We start from the raw sequence: 24,451 nt of genomic DNA, 5'->3' as shown, positions 1-24,451 counted from the left end.
TAGTTAAACACACATACAAACTCGCCGCACTGTGAACTTTCAATATTTAAAATATATTTATTGTTTATTTTTATGGAACTAAACATTCGACTGTGGGACAACAATTGCAGCAAATCTTGAAAAGTAAAAAGTGTAAAGCCGTGTTTATTACCTCATTTTACTACTAAAAGAGGTATTGACGGTAAGAGTTTGTGAATGTGGTAGTGAGAGTGTATCTGGAATTCGCAAAACTGATAGTGGTCGGTAGTCTATTAAACGAATGTTTAGTTATCTAGCGTTAAAATCACCGTTAATTTCGAACTTTTCTCTCTATATTTAATTGCACACTATATGAACAAATTTAATTTCTTTTAAATGCTCTAAATATTTTAACACTGAAGGTACTATGGGCTAGAAACTGAAACAATTTATTAACGTATGACAAGTAAAGTAGGTGGGGCTCTTTTCTATGAGAAGAGAATTTTTCAGTTTTAATGCTGTACTTAAAAACAGCTATCTATTTATGACTGTATTATTTCGTATAAATTTGGTATTTAGGTATTACACCGTATTGTCCCACACATGAAGCATGGAACTAATTTATATATTTATTTTAAAAAATAGCAAATACGATAAATATGCAAATACGATAAGAACTTAAACTATTACAATATATAAAAGTAATTTTATTCATATTCATTGAAAAAATTATTGTATAAAATTATAATTTCCAACTGCCTCTTGGCTAAGGAAATACTTTTTAATAAATATTTAACAAATTCTTTATCGAAATGTAAGTTTAAAAATAAAAACTTCAAAAATTAAGGAAGTGATGGCAAAATTTAGTTGCTTTGAGAAATATCAAAATTGAAAAATTATTCTCTTAGCAATCTACCGACTTCACATGAATCTTAATCTTTTTGGCACCTTGCAAAGTGACGTCTGCCATTTGCAAAGAGCCGAATTTTCAAAACGTTTACGTCATAGACATAAAGCAAAATCCAAATTATTATAAATATTAAATAGGGTAAACATTTTGAAAGTTGCATAGGAATCAAAACGAGAAACTATCCATTACACTTAATCGCATTTTGTAACTCGTCATTGTTTTTCAATTTGGACTTCATGTAATGTCACTCACCTGAAAGACAAGATGTTCTCTAACTGTAAGAGTTCCAATGAAAAGGTCATCTTGTCTAACGTAGGCGGATAGACGGACAATGGATTCCCCAACATTCTGTCCATTAACCAGAATTTCACCGTTCACTTTCAGACGTCGGAGGTTTCTGTTGGTCAAGACATTCAGCAATGTAGTTTTCCCTGCACCACTGGATCCCATAATGGCCAGCAGCTGACCAGGTTTAGCCTCCCCACACACTGAAAAAAAAATAATAAAATCAGTTTCCACGACCTGAAGGAGCTTCTGGTGTTTCAATGATCGACCTCAGGTGATCAGGAAGGTCAACAAGCTGATGTGAGTTCTTCATCTCCACCCTCAATCATTTTGCTTTATTTATATTTTTTCATTTTGAAAGTGGCACGAAAACATCTGGAATCATTAGCTCGTGATTGCTTTGTAAAAGGGGCGGCAGCGTGTTTAACTTTTGATCTTCAGTTTATTATTGTCTGGTACGTAAAGAAATTAACGACTGTGGTAAACAAATTCGATGAAAAAAACTATTTTTATAGGTTTTGTAATTATGCCCAATGATATGAAATGATATCTTCGTTTGTTTATACATATTCAGCATGTTCTCCAACTACAATGGACTTTCCAAAGTTTCAAAAAATATGTTACATCTTTAGCTTAAACTCCAACTATTAGTTTCAAAAAAATATTTTACAGGCGCAGCATGACCTCCAGCTATTGGTTTCAAAAATATTTCTTTCGTAGGTAGCATAACTGGTTTTAAATTTTTAATAAATTAGAATTAAAAGAATTTTGCCCATCAATATATATAAATAATTTAAATATCAAAAAAATCTAATCGACAAATACTGGAGCTAAGTTCTGATAAAAGTTTCATAAAAAATCTTTTTGTTTTAAAAATGTTTTAGTTCATCACTACTGGAGAAAATAATTCACATGAACTTTAAATGTTGGAAGGTATGGTGTAGCGAACTCTTAAACTACTTTTTTTTATATAAATAATATAGAAATAGAAAAAATAACAACAACTGTATTTTTGTTTGCAACTATTTTTTAAAATAATGTTTTTATTTTTTAATTCTCCACTCGGGGTTCTTTGTATAATTTAAATATACCAAAATATATTTTTTCTTGTAATTACATTGTCAGAAAAAATATGTGTAAAAGGGACCCCAGTGTCCCATCTGCGTCAATCCAACAAACTACTTTTTTTTGTGAGGGGATGTTTTTTTTTAGAACAAATATTATTCCGTTAATCTAAGATATTGTGTTTAGCAACTAGTATACTGTTCTTTATAATTAAAAAAATACCAAAATATATTTTTACTTGTAAAATATATTCCACATGTGTTCTTTTTCTTTTAATTTTTTAATATAAATAATATCTTTGCGGCCTATTTTGTTGGATTGATCGTAAAGATACGGTTCCCAATAGAACACCGAAGTCAAGCTCACTGGCTGAGGTCAGTAAGCGGGTGGGTGTCCACTTTGATCAGCCTGCGTAGGGACCGAGGGTGCGCTGTATCGTTAAACTGTTCTACCGTAAAATGTTCGACTTCACGCGCATACCACAGCGGAGAAGCCATCCCCTCTGCAGAGGATCTAAATTGTGATGGCATGTCTTCGGATCATCCTTAGGGATGTTTCCCAGACCATCGCCTGCAGCCCATTGTGCAGCTCTAGTGCGACGTAAATAAAATAAAAAATGCCTACCTACCTATTATGAATCGATTTTAGAATTTTAATACCAATTATTCAGAAATCGATTTATTAAGGAATAAGAGTTTGTATAGTTTTACATTATGAATTCAGTCTTTTTTTTTTTTTTCTAAAATAAAAAAAGCACATTTTTTAACATTTCCTTTTAGATTCAAAATTTAAACTATTTTGAGAAAAAAAAAGAAACAACTTTAAAGCAATTGAATACATACAACATCAGCTAATTTTTATTATTAGATTAATCTCAGCAATTCCTATTTTTTTTTTTTTTTTTTTTGAAATTTATCAGAAACGAGATAAGATTCAAATATTTATACTTTTAACAGAAAAAAAGAACATTATTTTTAAAAAAACGGTTTTATGTATTTCGGCTTCCTAGATTCTATTCCATTTTCTTTCTAACTTTAAACACTTTCTTTTTGAATATTCTAAGATATATTTAAAAATAAGGCATTTTTGTTCAACTAATTATTTATGCCATTTAACCCTTTGACGCAGAATTTCTATAAAACACATTTTTCATACTTTTTTCGTTATTTTGCATTAATTTTGATCAAAATAAGTGAAAAATATTATATTTAGCATTTAAATTATTTATGATTATAAAATACACCATGAAACACCGGTATCTTCGCCGCGTTAAAGGTAAAAATCTTTAATCTCGGATCACTTTCAAGCAGTACTTTTTCTAATTTACACTTATTTGCAATTATTTAGGACTAATAGAAACAGTTATTCATAATTGAAATTTCTTTAATTTACAAAAGAAATTATTGATACAATTTTGAGTATGAATGGAGCAAAAAAATTTTAAACTACTTTTTCTGGATTTTATATTTTAGTAGAAATATAATTTCGATAATTTAACAGATTTTTTTTAATAACACTTAGACTCTTTTTCATAATTAAAAAATACCAAAATATATTTTTGCTCGTAATTTTAAGTAAAATATATAAAATAAAATACATAAAATAAAAAAATAATAAATAGTGTCCCAACTGCGTCAATTTTTTCCCCTTTCTACACCTAAATTATTACTCTCATCTAAACTATTGAAACAAATAATTTAATTTAGAAATTTCTTTTGTATTTAATTCTTAAAATGAGCACGCTAACATTTTTTTCGTATTCCTTTACTTTATTTCCAAATTAATAATATTACTAAAGTATTATTAGTGATTTATGAATCGCAGGTCCAGTAAAATAGAAAGGAAAAATTTCCCTTTTTTGGGGAGTTCCTCTTAAATAATATATTAAAAATGTATAAATAGATTATTTTTTAATAATTCTATGGTTTTTATAACTATGATTAGCTTTCTTGTGCAGTTTCCCTAGAAGTAGAAAAGCAGTTGAATTTAAGAACCATACGTAGATTATAAATATCAAGATGCTTCTAATCGAAACACATTTTTCATATTTTCATAACTAAAAATATTTTTCAAAAAAAAAAATATGTGGACAATTTCTTCACCCTCACGATAGCTCTAAAAATTTAATCGATACAACAATAGTCTGTTTCCTCCCCCCTTTTCCCAGTAATAACTTTAAAAAATATTTCTGCTTTTTCAAGAGTAAATAATAAAGCGATGTCATTTATTTTCTGACATTAAGTGGCTAAGTTAAAAACACTTTATCAATAATTATATGTTCTTAATACATTTGAAAAATTAAAATAAATAAAATATTCCAAAATGGTTAGGCCTAATTCATCGTGTTACGTGCCAATCTCTTGGTTATGGAACAATCACGAACGACACGAAACACGTGATGATTAGCACCTGTTCCATAAGGCAGGTGCATCACGATTAACTACAGTCCGTTTTAATAAAACACTTCATTTACCCGTCTGTGCATGTCAGTATCGTTCCGCCATGATATTTTACGCTGCACGTTTCGAAGGGTTGTTTTCCTTGCATGGCTCACGGTTATGTAATTTAATGGATTTCATTTCAAATCATCCCACATCTCTGTTTAGAAAAAAAAGAATTAAAACGTTGTTTGAAAATATAACTTGAGTTAGCGTATATTGTGTAATTACTTTATTTGACCGCGAGCAAATTAATTTGAGGTCACTGTGCTTATAAACTTAAGGTTTTAGTGTGTACATTGGGAAGAAAAAAAACAGCCAACGTTGAAATTGTGCTGTAATTTTAAGTCTCAGATATCAATAAAAAATATGACTTATTCTCAGATTTGGGTAAATTTGTAAAATTTGAAAACTTTAAAAAAAATCATTCTAACAAAATAAATATTAAAGAACTACGTCACTTTAACTAACGCTAATTTAAATGTACTGTGCGCAAAATAAAGAACGATTCACCTTAATAACTTTTGATCTAATTCGTTCGCCGGCCGAAGATTCCCCGTGTAGTAAAGTGACTGGTGTACGTTAAATCTGTCGAGTCACAAAAGTCCTCCATGTTCCCATAACAAATCAATACCTCTGGGGGTACTGGATTGGAGATCGATCGTTCTCTGATTCAGGTCAAAATTACGATCTGTGAATGGATGTATGAATGGGTTCGCCCAATAAACGGGTGTGACGTATGGTGTGGCAGAAGTCGAATTCTTGGCCATAGATGGCGCCACTGAAAAACAAGAACAATCGCACCCCTTCTGCTTAGACAGGCATACGTCGTCAACAACAACAACATCTAATTCGTTCAACAAGATCATAATGATTCGAAGGTACCTAAAATATGTTATTGCAGACGATATTTCAAATTATGAAATAAGATTATTTAAAAAAAAAAAAGTTAAAAAAACGTAATTTGTCTGAATAAAGATACTTTGGTTTGTTAACTTTATATAAAAGTACCGGGGGAGGTAGACGTAATCTGGAAAATAAGATCACTACAAAATAGCAGTAGAGATGTCGAAAGCTTGGACTCCCCCTTAGTGTTAATTTCTTCTATTGTTTCTTGGTGTTTTTCACCAAACCTCTTTAACTATTTAAGCTATTTAAAAACTTTCTGACTAGAACAATAAAAAGCATTTAATCAAACACAATTTTATGTACAAAAAATATTTTTAAATAATTCTTTTCTATTTATTTTAATCGCAGTCGAAGAATTTTTCAATAGTAAGGTGTACTATTTTTTGCTTCATTTTAAACTATGTAATTATCACTGGCAAAAAATGAAATTTGAATAGTTCTTCATAAATGAAAAAATAAAAATCTGGCTTCTCTGAAATTTTTTAAGTAAGAAACTTTTCGGTAGATATTGTTTAAGATTTCTATTTTGTCCTCTCAAATATCGTAGTTTAAAATAAGTTACAAGTTTGTAAATCTTACAATCAAACAGTTTTAAACTATTATTAAATTAAGTAATAAAAATTTATAGATTGCATGCAACTATCTTATGAACAAGGATTCATATAATTGTGAGCAAGAATATTTTAATTCATCTAAGTTGTTCCAAAGATATAGTGAAATACGCAAAAAGTAAAATTACATCAAGGGAAGAAAAGTTTGGACAGCTTTCTCGATTTAACTAATGTAATAATAATTTCTATATTGCATCTAGCCCCCTCCACAATTTTGGGAGTCAATAATCTAAATCGTCGTAAAAAGTTATGTTTATTTGAAGAACATATGTTTTAGTGTTTGCTTTTGTCTAAATATCGAAAAAACTTTATCGTCTGATTTTTACCACTTTTTCAGCTTATTTTACTAGATAATTCTCCTGAACTTATAACGTGAAGCAACGATTATTTAAATACACATTTATCTAAAATAACGATCAAAATTTTAAGTTCAAAAAACTACTGTCAATATTTTTAAAAATAAATAACCTTAAACGTACTATGAGAGAAAACTGCAATTTATTATCAAAAAAACCTACAGCCTACAATTGTTTTATGTGGATGCTTAGGTTCCGTGTGAGTAACAAGAATTCTTCGCTTAACCCTCTGACGCTGAAGAGACACTAGGCCCCTCTTTTTTTCTGACACTCTACAAGCAAAAGTATATTTCGTGTATTTTTTAGTAATAAAAAACATTCTAATAGTTACAAAAATCTGTTAGATTATCGAAATTATATTTGTATTAAAAATAAAATCCAAAAAGAAAAAAAATAGCTTGAAAAAAAAATTTCACGTTCATATTCGAAAACAAATTTGATTTTGTAAATTAAAGAAACTTCAATGATGAACAACTGTTTTACTTCAATCAAAATAACTTCAAATAAGTGCAAGTTTGAAAAATTGTCGTTTGGAATATTTTATCTGTAACACAAAAGCAGACGTTGGTGTTTCATGCTGTATATTATAACCATAAATTATTAAAATGCTAAATAAGAATATTTTCCCCTTATTTTGACCTAAATTAATACAAAATAATGAAGAAGTATGAAAAATATGCTTAAAAAAATTCTATGTCAAAGGGTTAAGAAATACTTTTTATGCGAAAAAGAAAAATCCTAAGTTTATATTTGTAAAGTATGTACGGCCAGGTTGTAGAAAATTTTATTATCTTTTAATTAATTGATTGTAAATTTTAGATACCCTTAAAGGTTAACTTTCTCTTTTGTTATATTAGAATATTTAAGAACATATTACTTCATATTTTGCGAAGCAGTTTTATGAAAAATGTTTAAATACCTTCTTTGCTTATTTTTAGGAACAATTTAAAATTTTGAAGTATGATAAAGGCATAATTCGGTGAGAAATAAATCAATACAGGAACTTTATTAATAGATAATTACAGTCAATTAATTTTGTTAAAAAAATCATCCATTTAGAATTTTAACTAACGATTAGTTTATTACTTAAATTGTTAGCTAACAAATTAATAACGTGACAGGAAAGTTTATTATTAAACATATTAGGAAGGTAATCTAATTGCCCGTTAGTTTCAAATTTTCCTGTAAAAACAAATTGCAATATAACTTTTGAGTTTTACAATACATATATATTGTATATATACCCTTTATATTATTATTATTATATATATACCCTTTTCATAATCTTATTAATGATAGAAATCTTTTTATTGACGCTTAATATATATATATGTAATTAATTGCACCGACCACAGTGCTGGCGTAAAATATCCTCAGTGGTAGACGATCATGGATTAGAGTTCCCTTGGCTTATCTTAGGACGGTTTTCGTCGTTTTCCTCGGCATGTAACTCAAGCGTTGTTTACTTCCATCAAAAAGTCCTCCACGAAGATAAAATTTCTCCCAATACTTAATCCAGGAGTTCCGTTGTCCTCTGGATTGGGTTCAAAATTACAAGGCAAAGAAGTTTAACATTGGTAGTCCTCAACTCAAAATTGGGTCGGTTGTTCAACGTCGGTTATAAAAAATTAAAAAAAAATTATTAATTGTTTGAACATAGTTCCATTTTTTTTAATCCCGTTTTGAATATTTGTAACCCTCTGACGCTGTGTAAAATATCCTCAGAACCTCAGTATCCTCAGTCTGACGTAAAATATCCTCAGTGGTAGACGATCATGGATTAGAGTTCCCTTGGCTTATCTTAGGACGGTTTTCGTCGTTTTCCTCGGCATGTAACTCAAGCGTTGTTTACTTCCATCAAAAAGTCCTCCACGAAGATAAAATTTCTCCCAATACTTAATCCAGGAGTTCCGTTGTCCTCTGGATTGGGTTCAAAATTACAAGGCAAAGAAGTTTAACATTGGTAGTCCTCAACTCAAAATTGGGTCGGTTGTTCAACGTCGGTTATAAAAAATTAAAAAAAAATTATTAATTGTTTGAACATAGTTCCATTTTTTTTAATCCCGTTTTGAATATTTGTAACCCTCTGACGCTGTGTAAAATATCCTCAGTATCCTCAGTCTGACGTAAAATATCCTCAGTGGTAGACGATCATGGATTAGAGTTCCCTTGGCTTATCTTAGGACGGTTTTCGTCGTTTTCCTCGGCATGTAACTCAAGCGTTGTTTACTTCCATCAAAAAGTCCTCCACGAAGATAAAATTTCTCCCAATACTTAATCCAGGAGTTCCGTTGTCCTCTGGATTGGGTTCAAAATTACAAGGCAAAGAAGTTTAACATTGGTAGTCCTCAACTCAAAATTGGGTCGGTTGTTCAACGTCGGTTATAAAAAATAAAAATAAAAATTATTAATTGTTTGAACATAGTTCCCGTTTTGAATATTTTTTGCGGTAATTTTGTAATTTTTAGGCTTAAAATGGATTTTAAATTTAGACAATTATTCACTTACCATCGAACAGAAGTTGTTTACTTTCATTAGCATCGCTTTGCCTTCGAAACTTTAGAAGACTTTGTTTGGGTTTAACAAAAACGCTGACGTTGTGCCAAGTAAGAAAAATTTTATTGGATGGATCAAATGAAGCAGATCTTTTGATATCAATGCCCTGAAATAATACAAAACAGAACAATAAATTCGTTTAAAAAAATTGTTAATATTTATATATATAAAACAATACTAATAATACAGGCGTATTACTATACTAATAGTACAGGATTCAACTGGAAAAAAGTTTTAGGAAACTATGTAAAGAAATTGCTTTGATTAATACTTACCCTTGTTGCAATGCATAAGCAAATTCTGAACTAAAGATTTATATCAGTTATTACTACCTGTTACAACCTATTCTTAAAAGGTTTATCTTTTTACTCAGTGGTGACTATAATGTACTTTGTCAGTGATACTTCGTATTTCAATGCTATAGAATTTATTGCTAAGATCGAGAACTCAACTAGAAAATTAATTTAAAAGATACCTACTGCCTAGAAACATTGTTATACACAAAAAAGTCTTAAAATGTAGAAACGCAATACAAAATACCACCCACGAGTAGATACTTCGGAATCAATGCGTTTTACAAAATTCTTATTTCTTTAGAGTTTTCTTTCCCAAATTATTGAGATGGATTTTTCATTCTTTTAAGGTCCAGAAAATAAATTAAAAGTTAATTTTTAAATATTAACTTCCTAATTTATTGCTTTTCTATTCATTTCTTTAGTCAATTGCATTTTATCATAACTAAATTAATTCTACTATCTACTATATCTATTTTCTCTCTTTTTTTTTCATTAATAAAAAATTCGTGAAGCCTTAAACATAAAAAAAAAGTTCGTCAAGCCTTAAACATAAAAAAGATTAACCATCTTTATTTGCAATACAATAAAAAGTCTTCTTGTCTGTTTAAACTTTAAAAAAATAATTTTTCGAAAAAGATTTGTTTAATAGAAAATGAAGAAAGAAAATCACAAGACATAAAAAAAGTAGTCTGCAGAAAAGCATTGTTGCCAATTTTAGTTTTAAATAAATCCCCGCAAACCATAAAAAAAAGAATTTAGTAGAATCATTTGATGTTTTGTTTACAGACAATATGAGAAACTGAAACGAGAATTAATATCACTCCAATCAATATAACAATGTTCAAGAATACTAATTAAACGCACTTAATGCTATTACATAAAGTATGTTCGCCATTTTAAACTACAATTGTTCAAATATTTTAGCAATCATTTTAAAAAACTTACGTAAATATTCATCACATAGAGAATTAGTCAACTTGATGCTTTTGGAATGAAGTCAATTTTTTCCCCTCTCCTCGAAACTGTTCCAAATATAAACTTCGAAAGCATAAATGAATTGGATATAGTATTAATAGATTGATGCTTAAGGAATGAAATGTTTTCAGGAGTATAACCCGCTCAAAACGCCTTTTCTATTTTAAAGATATATATTTACATTATTTACAAACAGTTTGGAGGCGTGAGTATTAAAAGTATGAATGAGTATGAGTATGAAAAAGTATGAGTATGAAAAAGTATGAATGAAAAATTATAATATTAGAGAGAAAAATTTGCGGTGAGGAGCTTTTAAGGTATGTTTAAGACTGAATATAAGTATTTTTATAAGTTTTAATGCGAAAATTGACTACAGCTGTTGAACAATTTTTTTCATTAAAAATTAGCTGTTAAGAATTTTTCGATTATGGCGATCTTGATAAATAACTGGACAATTCTCGTCGTAATTTAGGTCATCCGCATAATTTCGGCATTAAATCAGTGATAAGGTAACTTTCTTATTTTTAGCTTCTTATTAGCCTTAAATCTAAAAGACAACTGTGTGTACTCGTGTAAAAAGAATCAGGAAACATTCATATTTGAAAGCGATATTTGTTTTAAAATATATATAATCCAAAAAAAGTTTCTTTTTTTAAATTTATATTTTGAAAATTTATCAAAAATTGATTTTGTAAATTAAAGAAATTTCAGAGTTGTATAACTGTTTTTCTTAGATCGAAATATCTGCAAATTTAAAAAATTTTTGTTTGGAAGAGAGCCGTACTTGGGAGATTTTACCTTTAACGCAGAAGTCACCGGTGTTCCATGCTGTGTTTCATAATAATTATTAAATTGCTAAATATAATATTTCGCACTTATTTTGACATAAATTAATTCAAAATAATGAAAAAAGTGTGAAAAATATGTTTAATAAAAATTCTGCGTCAAAGGGTTAATATGGAATACATAAACTCTTAACACTAATTCGAACTCCTCGAGTATTAGCGTTCGATGGCCAAGGGAATCTAGATTTTCTAGTTTGTTGACTATTCTGCGCGCGCTTTGCTGCTGCTCGCACTTTGGCCTTCCGTTGAAAAAATACTCAAATATTGTTACCTTCTTCATTAACTGCAATTTTTGGAATTGATTTAGCAACATAAATGAATCTTATCGTAATTAAATAAGACTAAATCACAATTTTTTTCAAAAATGTCACTTACCCGCCGCATCGACTCGGCTTTTCAATTGTATTTCTAAAATGTGTTTTGATAAAAGCAATAAAATATGAAGGTAAGGAATGACAGCAAACAGTCAGTTCAGCTGGATAATTTATAACAGGGCTGAAATTTTTTATCCGTATTACCGCATTGCTTTGTTCACACAAAATAAACGTAAAATCAAAAGTAAGTTTTATGCTCTGCTTTGATGCTTTGAATGTATTTGAACTACCTAACACATAATTTTTGCCGCGTAACCTTTACTTTGTTTTATGTTTTTTGTTTTATGTTTTTTTTTCACGCACTCTCAGCACATCCCAGTTAGACTTGTTTTTCCTTCAAAGTTTTAAGTAGCGAAACTTTCTATTGGTAAGAGATTTTCACAATGATTTAGAAGAGTTTTATAATCATATGTAAAATTACAGAAATGAATTATGTAAGCTTTTGAATTCATAAATTGTATTCAATTTGTGATTTAAACATTTGTCATTAAAAAGAAAAATTAGTTCACGGCATCAAACACTATTCTAGATACCTAATAACAATTGAGTTAATGGCATCTAACACTGTACTAGAATCCTAATATCATTTGAATTCCTAGTATCAAACACGATAATACTAGGTTCCTAGTAACAATTGAGTTCCTATCATCTAGGTACCTATTAACAATTCAGTTCCTAGCATCAAACAATACTAGAATTCTAATATCATTTGAGTTCCTAGTATCAAACACTATAATACTAGGTTCCTAGTAACAATTGAGTTCCTAGCATCAAACACTATAATAGGTTTCTAATATCAATTGAGTTCCTAATATCAAAACCTATAATACTAGAATCCTAACAACGATTGAGTTCCTAGCGTCAAATACTACATTAGGATCCTAATATCAATTGATGTTCTAGCATCTAAGTACCATTTTAGGTACTATTCTAGGTACCTAATAACAATTGAGTTCTTAGCGTCAAACATTATACTAGAATCCTAATATCATTTGAGTTCCTAGTATCAAAAACTATAATACTAAGTTCCTAATATCAACTGAGTTCCTAGCATCAAACATTAAAAATGATTTTGCACATCATTTTTTAAAAATGATAATAACATTTTTATGTCTAAAATTTTCCAATCAATGAGGTTTTTCCAATCATTATTCATACAAAAGAGTATAGTTTTTTAAACGTGCAAATTCTTGATGCTATATATAGCATTTTCAAATATATATATTTGATTGTTCCTCAAAAATTTTTAATTAAAACATACCGTATGATAAATCTCTTGATTTTCTCCGTAAGAATTGATGGAAGTTATCCCATTTGCTACCGCCATATTGTAAGAAATATTCAATTGTGATTAAACTGAAGTAAAATACGTTTTATCAATCTTCTCTTCGTCTTCAGAGTTATCTCGACTAACGCACCTTACAAATGACGAAAGATAACACAATCAAGGCAAAAGATAAATAAAAAAAGGGTTTTACGTTGTTGATAAATATTAGGTATTGTCGAACTTAAGCAAACTAAGTGTCATTTTAATAATGGGATTTACTCTTTGGTCCTCGATTAAACAATTTAAAAGAACTTATCCCCAAACAAATTCAATGCTGCACATGGGCAAAACCACGATAATTTTAGTTCCGACAGTCACCGCAATTTAAAAAAAAACGCTTAAACTTGTCACTAGTTTTACGAGTTAAAATTTTTTTATGGTTTTGTTTGACTGATAGCGTCGCACTAGTGTTACACTAATGAGCTATTGCTACTATTCTAGGATTCATTCATAATGATGCTCCAAAGGCGATACTAGCTCTTCAAGGCTAATGCAATACCATAATTATTACCGAAGGAAAGTAATATATTTATAGCAATTACTCAACTCAGGCTCTGAAACCACAGAGGACATTACATTACTCCCTATTTTTACGAGACCTGACATCATTAGCGTGACGTCATGAGAGAAACGTAGACCTGAATTCTCACCTGCAATTCTTTTATCCTGCTTTTAAGAGAACATTGTCGGGTGAAGACAACTCCATTTCATTCCGGAATTCAGGCTCATGGTGATTGGCTTTTTGCGTCACGTGGCTATTTTCAACCATCCACAGAGGAACGATTTTTCACTTGCAATTCTTCTATAGCTAGCCTGCTTTCAGGAAATAAATGTCGTGCGAAGACAATTCTATGTTAGGACGAAATTCTGACGCGTGATGATTGGTCCTTTGCGTTACTTGACTATTTTCTGCCATCCACAGAAGGACGAAATTCAATTTTCGCTGTCAATAACGAGGAAATGAAGTAATTTTCAAGGAAAAACATTTTTACTTTCACCTTTTCTTCTTCTTCTTTTGTAATAAAATGCATAAGTAATATATTTGTAAACTTAATTTTGCTATCAAATAAATAATAGAGTTGTCCAAGCCTGAGGCTGAACACTGAGTGGAATAAATTAATTATCGTTTTCCCCGTTCCTTTCCAATGATTCATATTCACATCACAACAGAAACACATTCCGATTGTTTTATATCTCTAACTCAGTGATGATTGACCAGTGGCCAGGTAATTAATCTAAGACATCTCAATAAGCGCAATGAAATTCCAAATTTGCTAAGATGATGGATATTAGCGTGAAATTAAGATCAAGGAATATAATCTAAGGCATTATCACATTTACTCATCGGCATCAAAATAACGGTTATTATTGCCCTGTTTGCTTTTCTAATCTGAGGTGCCTGTTTTTTTAATTTATTATTTATACATATTATTGTTAGTCATTGTACAATTCCATAATATCGGAAACCATCTTCAAATATATAATTTTTTAACCGAAACATATAACTTGAGATCACGAACCAATGACATTTTCTGTATTTCTGACAACTATGCTTATTCATTTAATACAAATAAGGAATGACAGAACAATGGGAATCATGCCATCTAAGGTGATTGGGAAAACTACTATCCTATAGTCACATAGGTGTCTCAATCACGACCTTATCTACCATTCCAAATCTGCAGTTGTAAGAAATATTCAAATTAAATCAAGACATTCAAATTTTTTTAAATTTAATTTCGATCCGGATCAGTCAACATTCATATACCTTGATCTACATATTACATACTATGATTTCTACCAGCTCAATATTAACTAAAGAGTTTTGCAGCCACAATGACAAGATAATGTTGGAAAGTCGATAAACGTTAAATTGAAATTCAAATCCTTTTTTTATATATCTTTGTTTAGATAGAAAGGACACAGTATCACGAAAGAATTAGAACAACACAAGGAAAATATCAAATTATCATCTTACAAAAAAGAGATGAAAAAAAAACTCCTTCATGAAAATAGCAATCTTACATTAAAGAGATGACTAACAAAGGAAACTAGGGAAATGTGACTCGCCAATTTTGAAATAAACTAGTGGGATGTATGCCTTATGAGGAATAATTTTAGGGGGCAACAGTCATTTCGGCCCATAGATGGTCCTGTGAGAGATAAAAAATAATTCAATATTTAGAAAAATTGGTCTTTTATCACTTCAATGCAGACTATTAGTTATTGTAATTGTCTCATACTCCAATTAATTATTAATTAATTGGTTAATTAATTGATTTGCTTATTAACAAATTAAATCAAAGTAGCAAATCAATTGTACGATCATTAATTAATTTTTAATTAATTAATTATTAATTAATTGATTTGTAATTACATACTCCAATTAATTTGGAAAATTTTTTGGAAGAAAAAATTTAGAAAATTTGATGTCAATTTTTTTTTTTAAAATTAACCAAACAGGTTTTTCTGAAAGACTACAGATATATAAATTTTCGAAATCCATTTTCACAATAAATATGCATTATATAGTACGTGAAAGTACCACAAAATTAATTGGAGCATAAGATAATTACAATAACTAATAGTCTGCATTGAAGTAATAAAATACCGATTTTTCTACATATGGAATTATTTTTTGTCTCTCACAGGACCTTCTATGGGCCGAAACGAATGTTGCCCCCTAAAATTATTCCTCATAAGGCATACATCCCACTAGTTTATTTCGAAATTGGCGAGTCACACTTCCCTAATTTCCGTTGTAAGTGTAAAGTTCAAAAAGTCACCAATTTATACTTAGTCTTTATTACTTACATAATTAATTAAAACAGTCGTGCAGGCGAAACAGAAGAACTATTTATAAGGTATAGAATCGAAAGACAGAGCTATTACGTTTGCAGAAAAACATCAGAAACATAGAATAAAATATTTATGAACAAATTTCGAGCCTATTATTTCAACACGCCAAAAAATATTTGGTAAAAAGACTACATCCTATGACTAAAGAAAGAAATAACATTTTAAAACTTAAACTAAAGGAGTGAGTTTTTTGTTTCACGGAACGTATAGAAAATTGTAAAAATATTTTTTTCATTTAACTAAATTAATGGTAAGAATATTTTATGTCTGTATTGTTATTATTAATAAAATAGTAAAAGCTTTTTTTTTTTTAAATAAAACTTTTGATTCCTTTGAGTTTTCTAATCCTGCCTTTTATTTTACATGCTTATATAAGTACTTATATAAGAAAAGATAAACAATATTTTTGTTAAAACAAATAATGATAGCATTTATCAGACGCCAAAAGAATTGCTGTGTTCTCACACAAGGTACCTTACATAAGAAAAATGACAATGCTAAAAATTCTTAGTCTTATAAGTAATTCGCATCAAATTTAATGCCTTAAGATAAAACAGATAAGAGATATGTTTTCATATTCATATTTTAATTTTCATCATTTTTTTTATCAGAAATAAAATGCTTCTAATCTTAACAAAAAATTTGTCATGTTTTTTTTACTTCTTTTCTTTTGTGGCTAAGATATAAGGATTGCAGCTTCGGATATCGTACCAAACACGTGTAACTAAACCAACGAAATGGAATTTTCAGAAATTTTTTTTAAAATTTCTTGAGAAGATTTAAGTTTATATATTTATGTGTTTGTTCTTAGTTTTGACTTTACTTAAGGCAGAGTAATCTGTCAAGAAGTATTTAACCAACAACGCAAGTTATAAAATCTTATTTTATGATTTTCTTTATGATCCGGCTTTGGACAGCCAACCCAATTCTGAGTTTACCACTGCCAATGTTCTCCGTAGCCTTGTAACTTTGAACCCAATCCAGAAGACAAGGGAACTCCTGGATCTAGCATTGGGACAAACTGACCTTCATTGAAGACTTTTTAATGGATCTAACCCTCATTTGCGTTAAATGAAGAGGAAAGCCACGAAAACCATTCACTGTTAGCCTGACAGTAAGAGAACTCTAACGCATGATCCGTCTATTACTAAGGATATTTTACATCAGCACTGTGGTCGAACCGAGCAAGGTGCGGAATTCGTATCAACCAGTCATCGCTGAGATTCGAAACCAGATCACCTCATTGCAAGGTGAGTGATCTATCCCCTGAGCCACCACGTCTCGCGGCATTTTAATTTTATTTCATAACCGTCGTTGAACAGCCAACCCAAGTTTTGGGTTTATGACTACTAATGTTCAACAATGTAGCCTCGTAATTTTGAATCCAATCTGGAACTCCTGGCTCAAACTTGCTAAAAAAAAGCCGCTACTGATCTCAAACCTTATATATTTCACTTCAAATGACTTTGCGATCTTAGTTCACTCTTTTTGCCTTAGTCGTGTTTAATTCATCAGCTTTTATATATCAATTTCTTTCATCGTTTGTTTTAATTAAGTTCGAAGCTTCACGTCTTGATAGCTGTCTCCAATTCTCAGAATTGTTCTCGCAGCTCTTTTTAAAATCGTTAATTTAACTAATTTCATCGATTCGATCTGTAATGGTACGGATTATTAAAAGGGTGGCAAAAAATGGCAAGTTTTGATATTCATTTGAAAGAAAAAGCAACTAATCACTCCAAACTAATTAAAAAATTTAAACTATGCGAGCCGAGTTGTTCATGTTCAGACATACTACGTAGATGCAAAGGATCATAATTCTACTATTTATAGTTTTAGCTAAACTTAAATGAATAACTAAACGAAAATAATAAAAAAAGTTGGCATAAGATAGCTTTAAAACTAATGTTCGTTAATTTAAAGTATGTTTGACGCTGAACTCCAATTTTGTTTTCACTGGTCAGCGCCTTGGAACTTCGTGTAAGGATTTGAGCTCATTTAACCTATCCTAAAATTAAAATAACATACGAATATGTAAAAATTCTAAATGTAACTATAATTGCACACACGTTTCGAAATCATAAATGAAAATTAAAATTAAAAAAGTGTTATTTCGATCCCTTTTTCGCTTACTATTTATTCTTCAATTTTTTCCCCGGCATTAAATAAATTGCAATTGTTAAACGACATCTGGAAATTAATAAAGCTAAAAACTTTATCAGAACACTAGGATAAATTATGTTTATATATCAATACATAATTCAACAGAAGTGACAAAATGGAAATGCAAATTAAAAATTTTATTTACGTTTTTAACTTAAACAAGCAAGGCACAATATATCTATATTTTAAATTGAACGAAAGAAGCAAATCTATAATATTTTTAACCTATTTGGTTACAAAGATTTTAAGCACAATATATTCGAACTATGAAGCCCTGATAGATAAACTCGTCAAAAGTTGTATTTCTGATTAACTTGGAATGTATCACTTTTTCTTAATACAAATAAGCCAGTTTATTTGAATTCATTCGAAAAGACTTTTTATTAAATACTTTTTATTTTATTTTAGAACAGTGATTGAACAGCCGACCCAATTTTTGGGTTTACGACTACTAATGTTCAACTCCGTAGCCTTGTAATTTTGAACCCCAATCCAGAAGACAAGGGAACTCCTGGATTAAGTATTGGGAGAAATTTGCCTTCGTGGAGGACTTTTTTGATGGAACTAACCCGCATTTGCGTTACGTGGAGAGGAAGACCACGAGAACCTTCCACGGTTAGCCTAACGGCAAGGGGACTCTAGCCCGTGATCCGTCTACCACTGAGGATATTTCACGTCAACACTGTGGTCGGTGCAAACCGGATGCGGAATTCGTATCGACCAGCCATGACCGGGATCGAACCAAGGTTCACCTCATTGGAAGGCGAACGTTCTGTCCCCTGAGCCCTCGCGGGTCTTATTAAGTACTTGTTATTATTTGATTTAATAGTCATTTTTTTAAATTCAAATATGCATTTTGAATATGCAATATGCAAAACATGAATGGGCAAAATATGCTTTTTTGTATTTTATTATTTTATTGACAATAAGTTCTTTTCGCTTTTTAGTTTTTGCGCCGCCACTGTTTATTAATGGAATAAAATTAAAAACGAAAAATATCGGAAGAACTTGAGCTGACTAACACTGATACTTATTAAAAATAATAATAATAATGGTAATATTTTTCCGATTTCAATTTTTTTTTTCTTTTTTTTTTTGATAAAGCATTATACTTATGGATTTTTAAAAAGTACACATAGTATCCTGTAATTACCACCCTTATTATCTTTTTTCCGAATTCTTGTGAGAAGGAAGTGAAAATTTAAATGGAGAAAATAGTAACAGAAACAGTTAGTTAGACTAGATAACTAGCTTCGGAATCAGTTCAATTGCTTTACGAAACTAAAAGCTGTTTCTAATAATCGTCTTTCTTCATTTAGTTCGGAGCAAAACTTTCAAGCTTCCGTGAAATTTCTGTTTTCACTGTGATTGATCATGATCATAATTCGTCAAGCTTTTTATTATAACTCTTATCTTTTACGTTATCTGTCTATCTGACAGCACTGTTTGACTGATTAGAAAGTATTGGAGATTTTTCAAATTAACAACAGATGTGTTGCAAAAGATGCTGTCTTCAAATAGCTGGATTATTCAATTATCCAACAACATGTACATTATAAATTGAAAATAAGATAATTTTGATGTTTACTAATGCTAACAGAGAGTCGCGGTGGCCCAGGAGATAGCGTTTGCCGCCCGATGAGGTAACCCAGGTTTAAATCCCAGCCTTGGTCGGTCGATACGAATTCCACTCTCGTCTAACACAGACCACAGCGCTGACATAAAAATATCCTTTGTAGAAAATAAATAGTAGGTTAACTGTGGAAAGCTTTCGTGGTTTTTCTCTTCATGTAACGCAAATGTGGGTTAGTTCCAACTACACTGTCCTTCATGTAGACTAGTTTGCCCTGATGTTAGATATAGGAATCTTCTTATTTTCTGGATTGGGTTCAAAATTACAAGACTACGGAGTTGAACATTGATAGGCGTAAATTGGATCAACGTTCAACTTCGGTTGTAAAATAAAATAACACTAATAGAGAACATAACATATTTATCCCATTCATGTTTTTTAACTGTAAAATTCTACATTTTTCAATAAAATATGTTACAATACTACATTTATTTAACTAGTTTAAGAATATATTTTAATATTTCATAACAGCACTTTTGAATTGAAAACAAATAATTCTTTTTATGGTACGTTTCTAAGCCAATCAACGGTTCTGATTTTAATAATATATTTTAGAACACTATTATATACCATAAAATACAATTTAAAGTTAGGCAAAATGAATCATCGAGGTGATTCGAATCATAGAACCAGTTCATCTTGGTGACTCGCATCAATTCGATGAAAGTGATTTAAATCACTTATTGACTCAAAATAGAATTTGGTACTGATTGATTAGTACCTAACTTTATGTGGATGGATCAGTATCAATAGATTCGAATCACTCAATTAATTTGATTATTCAAATCAAAAACTTGAAACTGATTCACCGTCGAATCATATTTGAATCAGTTTCAAATTGCTAATTTGAATCACCGAATCCGTACCCAACTTTAACATAACATTGAAAATGAACTTGAAGTGAAAATGCTATACCGTGCTCATTGAAGAATAGTCTCCCCCATTATTCTGTAAATGCGAGTCTTTAGTTATCGGCTGTTTTTCTTGTTTTCTCGAACTTTCCATTGTATTTTATCTAAAAATAAATAAATAAATAACCGCACTTTAGAGTTTAAGTGATTTAAGATAATTTATATGCACTCTATGAATGAAAATTGCATAGATAACAAGTACATAAATAAGCGATTAATTGACAGTAAAATAAAGGAAAAACTATCGAGCATTGAAAGGATTATGTTTGCATACATTTACCACGTGATGTTCCTTCGATTAGAAGTGGTAGATTTAATCGTAAGAAAATAGAATAGTTTCATTAATATTAATAGACCGGTCAGGAGGTTGAGCGGGCAACGTGTCTGACTGCGAAGCCAATGGTTGCGGGTTCGAATCCCACTGGGCATGGATGTTTCTCTATGTGTGTTGTTATCAGTGCATTGCTCTCGGTTGTGTAATGCGTGAATGTGGCCCACCCTATGGAAAGGGTATCCGTGGTAGTGTGGCGTGGGTAATGCTGCTCGTCTTCGTGATTTACCTGAGATCGTGTACCCTTTGGAGCCAATTCCCACACCAATTTTGTCTGATTGTTTGGATTCATCTGTTACCAGAGCAATACAATTTGAGAAATTCTGATGGCGAAACTCTTCGAACAAAGCTCGAACCCGTAGCGGCAGTAAATTTTTGGTTTGTAATGGTAAATTATCAAGATAAATTGAAACATTTGAAGGAGTTTGAGTTGGAAGGAGGTATTTAATAACGTTATCTTGAGATACATTCTTGTTGGACATCCATCTGGACAGGAGTGGTATAAGTGGTATCATTTTACCTTGTGGAAAGCGAAATTGAGGGAGCTGTAGGGCATGATAAGCTGGCGAAGATGATTGGAGAGAGATGCGCCGGAAGTAGTGTACTCACTTCCGCTTTTTTGAGAAGGGGTGGAATGAGTGCCCATCGTGGCAAACCAGTTGCCACGCGAAGGACAGCATTATATAATACGTCTAAGTTTCGTAAACCGGTTTAGCAGGAGAAAGAAAAGATGTGGCTGGTTATGGTTAAGGATACTTCTGATACAAAAGTTGACAATTCGGAACAGGTGAGTCCCGCAGTAAACTGATCGTTAAGACACGGTTCCCAGCAGATCACCGAAGTCAAGCATCACTGGCTACGGTCAGTGTGCGGGTGGGTGACCACTTGGATCAGTCTGCGTAGGGACCGAGGGTGTGCGGTATTGGTCCTCGTTAAACTGTGCTACCGTAAAGTGTTCGACTTCGCGCGCAGGTCGTCGGGCTACCGAAGCGGGGGTGCCACTCCCTCCGCAGAGGATCAAAATTGTGATGGCTTGTCTTCGGATCATCCTCCGGGATGTTTCCAAGACAGTCGCCAATAGCCCATTGTGCAGCTCTAGTGCGACGTAAATTAACAACAACAACAACAGGTGATCTGATTGAGCACACTAGCAGGTGCTAAATATGCAATGAAAAACAGAGCGTTTCCTTATGATTTTTTGTTTTAACACTCATAAGTGATAGCGAAAAATTATGTTGCTAGAAAAATGTAGGCAGAGAACACGAAGGTTTTGGGCACAGGAGATGGATTTGTTGAAAATGTTGAGATGGAAATTGTCAGCAATTCGTCTTTCAGAGGAATTAATGGCCGCACTCTTTTCCAGAACTATTTCGAGGTTCGAATTTTTACACCATTTCTGAACTTGAGAAAATTGCATTTTATGTTTCACTTCGTATCGTAATTAGTTTCAGCGACTGCAATAAAATAGATATCGTCCCCAACTATAAGACATAATATTGTGCGGAAGAAAAAGATGGAGGTAAATCATGAAGAAGAAAGAACTGACCCTTTTTGAAAGCCTTTGTTCATTGGAAAATTTGCGCTGATGGCACTTTCCGCCATCGCACGGCTATCTTTCTGTGTTTAACAAAATTGTGAATGAAAAGAGAAGCTCTATCAGAAATACCAGATTTTAAGAGTTTGAGGATTAAGGCTTCCTGGTTGACATTGTCGTACGCAGCGTGGATGTCAAGAGATCAGCATATTACAAATTCTTTTTCGTACGGAGCCCGAAGGACTTCGTGATAGAGGATGGTGAGTACTGAATCTACTCCTCAAAATGGGAGGAATCCGCAGTGATAGGGGTGAAAGACTCCAGTCCTTAGGGAAAAATCATTGAGTCATTTTAGAAGCCAGTTCAGTTTCAGGTAGTTTAGTTCGAGAGTATTGCTCAGAGTTGATGCTAGAAATATAGGTAGATGATTAGATCACACAAGCTCTGTAAGTTTCCCTTTCTTATGGATAAGGATGACAAGTACTAGTTTCCAGGACTCTGATATTTGTCCTGAAATCCAGATAGAGTTCAACTCATCCAGAAGTTTCAGCCGAGCCGCTTCTGAGAGAGAGAGCGGTAACTTAAAAGAAATTTTATCAGGTCCTGGTTATTTACATTTAGAGGATGAGAGGGCATAGCAAAGTGCCTGTAAAGTGAGGAGTTGATTGAATTTGGAAGAATGTCAGTTGATGAAATTATAAAATCTAAAAGCGAGGGTTGGCTGGCTCACTGGCTTGAAGCTTGTTGGGATCTTTGTATTTAGCAGACAGTATTGCAATTCTAGTAGCCACTCGAGAACCTTGATGATGACTGGGTTTCTAAAGCAGAGTGGTGTAAGTTAAAGTCTCCTAATAATATGAATGGGATAGTTAGCAGTAGTCTTAGAGATTGAAACCAGTCTACTAACCATTCGAAAATATCCAAAAACCAAGTCCTTTTAGAGACAAATCTAAATTTGAACTATCTTTATGTTTTACAGAATTTAAAATTCCCCTCCAATAGTACTAATGTTTTATATTTTATAACCGGCGTTGAACAACCGACCTAATTCTTTGTTTACAACTATCAATGTTCAACTCCGAAGCCTAGAAGTTCTGAACCCAACATAGGAGACAAGGGAACTCTAGATTCAAGCATTGGAACAAACTGGAGGTCTTTTTGAGGGAACTAACACGCATTTGCGTTGCATTGTGAAAAAAAACAAGAAATCCTCTTATTTATAGCCAGATGGCAAGAGATTCTAACCCATGATGGATTTACCATTGATGATATTTTATGTCAGCATTTGGTTGGTGCGAGTCGGGAGGTGTGAAACCAACCAATCAATCCGCCATCCCTGGGATTTGAATCTGGATCGTATTGTAGGTAGACGAACGCTCTATCCCCTGGGCCGCCGTCGCTCAATGTTTGGTGTTTTATTTTATATTATAACCGTCGTTGAGCAGCTGACCCAATTTTGAGTTCACGACTACTAATGTTCAACTCCGTAGCTTTGTAAATTTGAAACCAATCCAGAAGATAAGGGAACTCCTTGATCAAGTATTGGGAGAAATTTTATTTTCGTGGAGGACTTTTCGATGGAACTAACCCGCATTTCTGTTACATGGAGAGGAAGATCATGTGAACCCCCCACGGTTAGCCTGACGGAAAAGGGACTCTAACCCATGATCCGTCTGCCACCGAGGATATTTCACTTCAGCTCTGTAGTCGGTGCAAGCCGGATGAGGATTCGTATCGACCAGCCATTGCTGGCTTTGAACCCGGTTCACCTCATTGGAAGGCGAATGCTCTATCCCCTGAGCCATCGCGCTCTACACATACTATTGCAGTTTTATGTGTTCAATTACATAAATATGGCTTATAAGCTTTTGACCAGTATAAAGACAGATAGTACAATTCAGAGAAGGATGGCAAGAATATACATCCAGGGTTACGGTAGGATTCGAACCAGCTACCTCCACACTACAGAGTGTTTAATAAATAAATCTCTGGGCTTGTATGATAAAACGACTTATAAAATTTTGCCAAACTGAGGAAAAGGTAGCACAAATTACAGAAGTACATCACAAAGATAAACCTAGAGTTATGGTGGGAATAGAACACACTGCCTCCATGCTT

At 31.8% G+C, this 24,451-nt stretch overlaps 1 protein-coding gene across 5 annotated transcripts in view; it reads right to left on the bottom strand.

Moving 5' to 3' along the window:
• Window positions 1–24,451, bottom strand: part of w (eye pigment precursor family transporter white) — a 54,026-nt gene that overhangs the window by 24,447 nt on the left and 5,128 nt on the right. Inside the window, exons 1-4 of one of the 5 annotated variants that reach the window (XM_016051297.4) lie at window positions 20,743–20,800; window positions 20,473–20,572; window positions 9,041–9,194; window positions 1,121–1,356 (exon numbers count right to left, since the gene is read on the bottom strand). In XM_016051297.4, the coding sequence (XP_015906783.1) occupies window positions 1,121–1,356; window positions 9,041–9,194; window positions 20,473–20,562 (480 nt within the window). In that variant the 5' untranslated portion in view covers window positions 20,563–20,572; window positions 20,743–20,800. Of the gene's footprint in view, window positions 1–1,120; window positions 1,357–9,040; window positions 9,195–10,329; window positions 10,396–12,839; window positions 12,997–20,472; window positions 20,691–20,742; window positions 20,801–24,451 lie in introns of those variants that run through there. The other 4 variants (XM_016051295.4, XM_016051296.4, XM_016051298.4 and 1 more) reach the window with 4 other exon arrangements.

Source organism: Parasteatoda tepidariorum, chromosome 8, assembly GCF_982258835.1.
Source record: "Parasteatoda tepidariorum strain Cologne lab strain chromosome 8, Ptep-v5.0, whole genome shotgun sequence".
NCBI lineage: Eukaryota > Metazoa > Arthropoda > Arachnida > Araneae > Theridiidae > Parasteatoda > Parasteatoda tepidariorum.
This window is presented reverse-complemented; position numbering and strand designations above follow the sequence as displayed.